The following is an 8,928-nucleotide window of genomic DNA, read 5'->3' on the forward strand; positions in this document are numbered from 1 at the left end:
AATGCAAGCAGATTAGAAATACTTCAATCGCACAGGCACAACAAGAGAAAGGGGGTGTGTGGAGGAGGTTGCTTGTGAAACCTGTGCCTATCTGTCAATAAGCATCTACTTGAAATTAGTTTTTGGAACTTGGGATGTCTGCTTACACCATTATGCTATGTTCACACTGCGCGTGCTTTGAGCAGCTAAGGAGCAGCTTTACATAAAGAGTCAAAGCTTGACTCACATCAAGGCGTATCTAAAGGCCCTGCTGTGCGTCTTTAGCAGCTAAAGCAGCGCCTATGAGCTTCTGACATGCTGTAGATGGAAAAATGTAACTTTTGCTGCTCCACACGCCACATCAACCAATCAGAGAAGCTGATCTGGGATCTAGCAGGGAGACAGACACAGCACTGCTGATTCAGAACGCTATAATCACTCCACTGAAACAGTTTATTAATGCCTGCGGTTTTGTACCACATACCTGGAAAAACGTTAACATCTACCCCCTAAAAACCCACTTATCGCAGCAGATATAGCAAAGCTACTCTCTGCGATTGAACACAGGAGCAGCAGAAGCATCAGATGCATCTGGACACATTTTACACGACGCACTGCAGCAGCGTCAAAGGTGCTCTTGAGGCTCATGTGACCTTAATGTGGACAAGCATCAAAAATGAAGCTGCACGCATTTTTTTGCTGCTGAGATCGCGTGCGGTGTGAACGTAACACTTACTACCTGCAGGTGAGTCTCTGATTGTTAACAGAGCATCCCTCCACAAATTACACGAATAAAGAAAGACCAAAATTAAGCTTTTGAAATGTTGCCTATTTGGGCTATTCTGGTTTGAACAAAGAGCCCAGAGGAGAAATAAAATGTTCTTACATTTTTTATCTAAGAATCAACTTAAACACATGTTTAAACCTTTAATTGAATTCACTAATAAGAACAAAATTAAACTGAACTGTTTTATAAATACATGAAACCTTTGTATGAGATACTCATCAGTTTTTGGGCATTTAGTAAATGGAACTAATTTTAGAAGCCAAACTGACCCAAACAGGAAATGTTTTTATCTAATTTCATGATGGTGGGAAAAGGAATCTTTTTGTGAAGATCATGTATTGGGCTTCAACTGGGCCTGATTCCTTTATGTCCCACCATTTAAGTAGAACAGAAGAGTATCACTATCATTTTATGCTCATAAAAAATGAAGTTATTCACCATTTAGTGCTCTAATAGATATATCCAGTCTAGCATCTTGTAGCAGCTGCAACATATTACTCACTCTCCAGCCTTGGATTTGTTCCCAGATGCATTATTTCTGTAGTATAATGAATTTGCTTCCAAATATGTAATTGTTTGGACTGAAAAGCTGACCTTTAACCTTTGGAGTTATGCAGTAGCTCTTTGTTTCCCATCTTAAGGAGATGCTGTTAACTGGCTAAGACTTAGAAATGTTTTTTACAGCACTTTACTCACATCTCCTTTACTTTTTAAAATTAGCCATTTGTCTTGGCGTCTATGAAAAGATGCCAGCAGAAGGTAGTGCTTTAGTTCGAAGTGGAAGTTTGTGATGAAGTTTCTTTACAGCATGTTTCTTTTTTTTTTTTTTATTTGGTTTTTGAGGCTTTCGAGAGTTGGTTGACTGAGAGGGGGAATGAGAGAGGGGGCGAGACATGCGGCAAAGGACGGATTTGAACCCGGGTCGCCTGCATTGAGGACCTAAGTACAGTGGCCCTGAAGTGCAAACTGCAACTACAAATCTAAAAGCGCAACTACATTAAGAAAAACAAAACTACATAAAGCAAAGCGCAACTACATTAAGGAAAACACAATTACATTAACCTACCGGAAAAAGGTAGGTACCAGTGGGAAACATGAGACATCGCTGATTGGACGACGGCGCCGTTTGACCCTTGAACCGGAAGTCATTCTGCCTGCTGCGGCTTTTGAAAACATGGATATTGTCGGCGCCCCAAACATAGCTGCTGTTATCCAGGAATATTTTGAATCAGGACATACGTACGAGGTGATACTGGATATGCTCAAGACTAATCACGAAGTTTCTGTTAGTTTGCGTACACTGAAGACACACTTAAAAGAAGCTGGACTGTTCAGACGATGCAACTTCCGGTTCAAGGGTCAAACAGCGCCGTCGTCCAATCAGCGATGTCTCATGTTTCCCACTGGTACCTACCTTTTCCGGTAGGTTAATGTAATTGTGTTTTCCTTAATGTAGTTGCGCTTTGCTTTATGTAGTTTTGTTTTCCTTAATGTAGTTGCGCTTTTAGATGTGTAGTTGCAGTTTGCACTTCAGGGCCACTGTACCTAAGGCCTCCATACATGAGTCTAGCGCACCAACCGCTGTGCCAGCTGCACCCCCTTACAGCATATTTCTTTTTTTTTTCATCCTTTCCCTGTGATTTACTAAATTAAGAGTCTGAAACTAAAAAAATGTCCTTAATGCAGGTCTCTATAAAATTCACAGCATTCCTCATCATATGCACCTTAACTGAGAAGCATGGCGTTGGTAGTATCATAATGAGGGCCTGCTTTTCTTCAGAGTTGTTGTAAACGTGGGTACTGTTGAGGCTGTTGGCACGATTTACATCAACTCTTAGTTTTATTCATTTAACATACAGATTTAATTAATGCTACATTTTTGTTATTTCTCTACTGATCTCTATCCAGCATTTCTTTGACACGGTCTACTTGCTGCTTGAAGCAGAGCGTGCGGGGTCACCCTGACCAGTGCCGTCATCATAACAGGATGCATGTCCGGCTTGCAGCTGATCGGTGGGAACGGTCAGAGGAAGTGTGCTTTCGTTGCTTCGGCTTGTTCTGTTAAGCGTTGTGTTCTCGAATCGCCGTGAAAACCCATCAGAATTGGAGATTTGACCCTAAAACAAAACTGGCAGGCAGAAAAGGAAGGCTCCCTGCTTCAGAAAGAAGCTGCTTTGCTCGCCTCCATGCTTGATTATCACAGTGTCAGTAGAGTGGAAGGCGATCCAAGTATGGAGAGAGCATAGAATGAAACAAGGCTCCTGTTTATTAGCCAACTGGATTAAATAGTTGTTTTAGGTTCTTTGAAACAGTTGGGTTTTACTTGACATGTAATATAAGACAGTTCACTGCATAAAGAGGAATCAGCTTCTTCTCCTAGATAGTTTCTTAGCACCATATCTCTGTTCTGCTGACATTGCAGTAGAGCCAGAGAACAGCTTCTATGCCTTAGGTAGGCTCTGCAGACACACATACACACACAAGCATCCGAATGTGCACATGCAGTGATCAGTGGGACTGCAGCAGCTACAGCATACGCCAGTCAATGCCTCCTGTGATCAAGATGTGCCGTGATTCGATGTGGGAAGGTGCACCAGGACTTGTGCGAGTCCCCCCGGCAGGTTGGTGTTCTCGACTTCCTGTGACCTAAGACTTCTCCTGGGTAATGCAACCCAGCCTCATAGCTCAGGGAGTCATCAGAGCAGAGCGGAGCACGGTGCAGCTTCGGTGATGTCAGAGCGCTAATCTCTCTGGGGGGGATTGGCGGATGGACGCTTGTCAGAAACATTTGATGCTGCCTTGGATGAAAGCCTTTGGAGACAGGAGCTGGAGCTGTGCTACTTTCTTTCTGATCGCTGATGTTGCGGGGCTTTTGGGAGCGGGGCTGCTTCCGCGTTCCAGCATGTGAAGAGTGGCTGATGAGAGCGGCTGAGGGAAGGAGAGGGTCTGACCGAGACGTCCAGACAGACAGGCTGACTTTGTGCTACAGGGAGATTTCCTCACGTTTCGTCCAGCAGGCACAAACATCCAGAGATCACATACAGGCTCGGGCCCTGAGCCTTTGCTTTTCATTTTTAACTGCTGCTGCAGGCACAAGGGGAGTTAGCGGGCATCCGGTTGTAACCTTTTAGGAACAAGATGATCTCGGTGGATCTTAATAAGGGATTTATTTATCAGGTAGGTCTTCCCTGCTCTGCCTTTTTTGGTCCCTTTTATACGATGCTTGATACTGGTTTTACTTATGGTCTAAAAAGTATTTATTAAGTTCCAAAGTTCCCTAGTTAACTATTTCTTTGAGATCAAGATATCTTTGTAGCTTTATTGGCATCACCTAGAGTCAGGTTGCCAATATCTGGATGGTATTATAATGTAATAAAGGGTAAGTTCTTTTTTCTAAAGGTAGGAAAGCTCAAATGATCTGCGAGTGAAAACTCTAGTTGAGGTTAGCTGACAGATGGGACTGTCATTCTGGAACAAGAGGAGCTTATACTGTTCTCTCTCTCTCCGCTGTACTCTGTAACCCTAATTTCTGATGCTGAACACAGAACTTTAAAGCTGGATTTGTGCTGCTAAAGTGTTTTTGCATCTAGATAGATCTTGTCAGTCTTGTTTGATGAGTAGATGACAAGTCTGTCTTGATTCTAGTCATCATCTTAGCACCTTATTTTCCCCCATCGGAGCCAGCGCCGACACCTTGTCTCTCACCTTGTCCAAGAGAAGAGGTGTTGATTGATGCCCTGTGCATACCCCTCCTCTGTAATGCCACCAGAGCTGATCCTGCTGCCATCGCCACGGCTTCCACGGCCATCTGTAGGGATGAAAACCATGACAACAGAAGCTGTCAGCCAATCGCAGATCTCGTACTTTTGTCACTGATAATCCGTGTTCCCTCTTTGCGTTCTACAACAATCACCGTAGCTCTTAACACTTGCAGAACGTCCACTAAGGCAGATTGAGATTAAAGAGATTGACATTATGCAACTGTATTTAGAGCGGGATGTGCCACTTGCATGGCTACTTCTGCAGACATGATGGAGGACAAATGCTTCATTCTGTAGGATTTTATGTTCACTCTACCTGTCCTATTTCTCAGTGCCTAAAATTGTAAACATTCATCAACCCTGCTGCTGATGGAGCCTCAGGGGAGCTCTTTGAAGGGCACAGAAAAGAGGTCATATATCTTGTTACCAGTGAGCAATGTTACAACAAGCACAGATTCCTGGAAGGAAGCCTGTAAGGTTCAGTATGCCTTTGGGAAAGGCAATTTAATAATGACAGAACATCCTATTTGTTTAAACCATACATTTGTGCACAATTATAGAGAAATAAAGATACATGGTTATTCATATTATTTGAAGAGTTGTGCATTTGTATTAATCTCCTTTAACCCTGATGCCCCAGAATAAAGTAATGTACCAACAACTACCTACAAAGCTCACCTGATTAGTTGCGTGCAATTTTCTCAGTGCAACTTCAGCTATTGTGAGAAGGTAATATAGAGAACAAACCAAAACAAAGGCCAGGGAACCTTAAAGACCGCTCAGTTCAATAGCATGATAAACTGACAAGCCAGGCAAAGAGGCAACCGGGCATGTGGTAACTCTGGAGCAGCTGCAGAGCTCGTTAGTTCAGGTGGATCTGTTGACGGGACAATTATTTAAAAAAAAAATGTATGCTCTATGTTAGCAATGGGTTTTGGGGCTTATAACACAGATTAGATGGCTTTGGGTTATTTGCATTAACCTCAAACGTTTACAAATAATAACTCAGAATGCATGAAAATTACTCTGGTAAAATGTTTACCCATATAGACATCGTTGGAAAGCTTAGATTATCCACAATTCAACCACCTAGTTAATTTTATGGACATAGCGAGCACCAAAGCAAAATTATAACAGAATGTCGAAATGTAGCATGACAAAGCAACCACAACAAGCAAGCATGTGATGCAGCTTGGGCTTGATGCAGCTTATTGGGTGTTTTACTCACCCAATTTCCATGTATATATTCAGAAACTAGAAGGTGTTAGCTTTCAAACAACATACCACACATGTAATTTGGGCTCACAGTTCCTCAGTTATTTGCTTTTCCATTTGGTTATGCAAAATAGGCGAATTTCCCAGAAATGAGGTGGATATTAAAAGGTTAAAAATAGAAGCCTATTTGTGTATGTAGATCCTGTATTGACTGTCTCTCCAGTTGTTCACTCTAAAAATCTAACCCTTAGTGAAAAATAGCAAGAATAAAACCATAGTTGTATAAAAACAAAACAAGTCCCTTTTGTTTTTTTGCCTCAAGCTCTGGAGGTGCAGCAAATGAAGGTGGTCTGAGCCCAACGTTGATGAATGGTAGAGCGAAGACAACTCATCACCCTGAAAACATCTACACAGTAACAAATATATAAGGTGGAGATGTGCAATGCTGCTGTAAGCCAACCTCAAAATTTTTATTTCTTAAAAGGTGGTGCACAAACTTTACATTTACAAATGCAAATGCACACTGTACTTATTAAATGAGCTTTAAAGAAACATGTTTAAAACTATCAGTCACTTTCTTTTCATCTTATCAATGTGCTTTTTTTCTTATGGCTCTTTATAATATTAATCAAGATAAGAATTTAAGATTAAATTGATGGGCCACAGGCTAACTCATCAGTCTAAAGATGGCTTCTGTGACTCGAACAGTGGTATTATTCAATTTTAAGGCAACTTTAATTCTGGGATCAGTTAAGGACCAAATATATACATACACTTTAAAAGATTTACCAGTAACTTTTCCCATCATGTTACATTAATTAAGATTTTTTTTTCTGGTAAAACTCATTTAGGACTGATTAAAAAGTTTTGATTTGCCAAATGCCAAAATAGTGAAATATTTGTTTTATTATGGATAAGCTTGTTTTTGTGGGAAATCTGCAAATGTACCCCAGAACAAATGTAAGAGACCATGAAGAAGCTGGTTGAAGCTCAAAGGAGATAGGAATTAGAAACCAGTCTGTGTGTTTTCATCATTAAGGAGTATTTTAAGAAAAATTCTGGCTGCTCTAAATGAAAGGTATCTTGAGCTCTCTTGAGTGCCCTCGGATGACTGAGCGCCTCACCCTATCTCAAAGGGAGAGTCCAGACACACTAAGGAGAAAACTCATTTCAGCCACTTGTATCCTGGATCACGTGCTTTCGGTCATGACCTAAAGCTCATGACCATAGATGAGGGTAGGAACGTAGATTGACCTCTAAATCGAGAGCTTTGCTTTTTGGCTCAGCTCTCTCTTCACCACACCAATCCGCCTGTCCATTTCCTGCTCCATCTTCCCCTCATTCGTCCTCCGATGGCATTTGTGTAAACTAAAATTCCTATACAGTGACATACTTTGATCATTTCATCAACGTATAAAGATAAGGCTCTATTTATTGTTACACTCCCATGGTTTTCTAGTTATGTAAAAATGCATCAATCTATATAGATTTATCGATTTAGATGATCAATTTACAGCAATGCAAATCTGAATAATTTATATTCACAGGTTAATCTTTCGGATATCTTAGCTCCAACAGAACTGTTGGAATGTAAACTGGTGATATATTTTTAGTTTTGAAGTTTCTGATTTATAGATGTTAAGGATTATGTTAAATTAGGTAGATATATAGTATATTTATCGTTGACTTGTTAGTAGATTTTAATTGGTTCATATCAAAAGTCTTTGTGACGTAACATAATATTGTCGTCCATAGAAATTCATACATCATAACACTATAAAGCTGGTGATTTGAAGCTTTATTTTTTTTTGTAAAGTTCACTTTATTGTTTTGAAAAAACTTTGTTTTAATGAATCTGTAAAAATAGGGAAGTTCACAAGCCTTGGAGCATCATCCCTACCATGGCGGTATTATACTGCAGAAGGGACTGCTGGACTCCACAAAATAAGTATTATTATGAGGAAAGAACATTTTGTGATGATATTAAGGGAAACATCTTAAGACAACAACTAGGTTAAAGTTTGGATGCAAAGGGCGCTTAACCACAGTCATATTCTAAAACGAGCCACAAAGTTACATAAGGGATACAGAGTATATGTTTTTGAGAGTCAGAAAAGGTGCGTGAGACCAAGATGGCTTTCAAAACTGACCCAGTTTTACCTGTTCTGTTTGGAGGAATGGGTAAAAAAAAAATGTCACACGTTTTTGGGATGACACCCAGAATGTTTAATGTTTTACAGTTTAAAGGGCACCTCCACAGAATACTGTGGACATTTATATGAACTTCAAATCAACCATGTAGGCCCAAAAAACCTGCAGTTAAAAGCAGCTACTTATACGACAGTAATACACCTAAAAGAAATTTAGAAATGCTAGCTGAACTAAAATAAAATTTTGTTTTTTCAGAAATAGTTGATAACACTAAACTCAGAAGTTTCCTTCACAGACTATGGCTTGTCTGCAAATCATGTTCTGAAAAATACCTGTGAAACTGTTACCTAAATAAAGCAAGATGACTTGAAAGAAATTGAAACATAAATATTTATGATTAAGAACTTCATTTTTAGGGTCAAAGCTTGTTCAAAGCAAAGCTAAGTCCTTGCTCATGCTAGTGGGCATTTAAAAAAGTATAAAGCAAAAAAAAAAAACCCAAACAAAATGTAATATAGGCTTCATTTCAGGTTTAAGATATTCTTTGAGTAAAAAAAAAAAGTAAAAACTCTGGTAGCTGGGCTGAGGGTAGAAAAAGAGATGGCTAGTTTTTAAGTTCAGTGTTTGATTCAAAATTGGCAGTAAATACAATGAATGAATTAATTTATGCAAAGATCTGACCCACATGCAGAAAACCAAGCAGAGAGACCAGGGGAAGGTTTACCAGGTTTATTGAGAACTGGTAGAGATGGGTCAAGTGCTGCTCTGAACACTGGCGAACCGGGACTGAAAAATGAAGGGAAAGTTCCTGTGGTTAGTTCAGGCTCAGTGGGAAATTTGAGCTTCGATTTGCAAAAGGGAATTAAGGCAACAGGACTCACGTTTCCAGAAAAGGTGTTGTTCTCTGAATCCAGTAGGTGTGGGTTGTTCCAGTAATTGACTTGCTCGTTGTAGGGCGGACAGGGTTTACCCAGGTTGAGGTGTTCCCTTGAGGAATGGAGGAGCTGACTGCCACTTAGATTTCCTATGGTACTT

At 40.3% G+C, this 8,928-nt stretch overlaps 1 protein-coding gene across 2 annotated transcripts in view; it reads left to right on the forward strand.

The window, feature by feature from the left end:
* The window catches only part of LOC107087359 (sodium-driven chloride bicarbonate exchanger-like), a 61,365-nt gene that overhangs the window by 7,318 nt on the left and 45,119 nt on the right, over nt 1-8,928 (forward strand). The window contains exon 1 of one of the 2 annotated variants that reach the window (XM_015378910.1): nt 3,363-3,943. The exons of the other annotated variant lie outside the window; for it this stretch is intronic. Within the exon in view, the coding sequence (XP_015234396.1) occupies nt 3,905-3,943 (39 nt within the window). The 5' untranslated portion in view covers nt 3,363-3,904. Of the gene's footprint in view, nt 1-3,362; nt 3,944-8,928 lie in introns of those variants that run through there. 2 annotated transcript variants of the gene reach the window in all.

The sequence above is a fragment of the Cyprinodon variegatus genome, unplaced genomic scaffold (genome assembly GCF_000732505.1).
Source record: "Cyprinodon variegatus isolate N-32 unplaced genomic scaffold, C_variegatus-1.0 Scaffold9, whole genome shotgun sequence".
Lineage (NCBI taxonomy): Eukaryota > Metazoa > Chordata > Actinopteri > Cyprinodontiformes > Cyprinodontidae > Cyprinodon > Cyprinodon variegatus.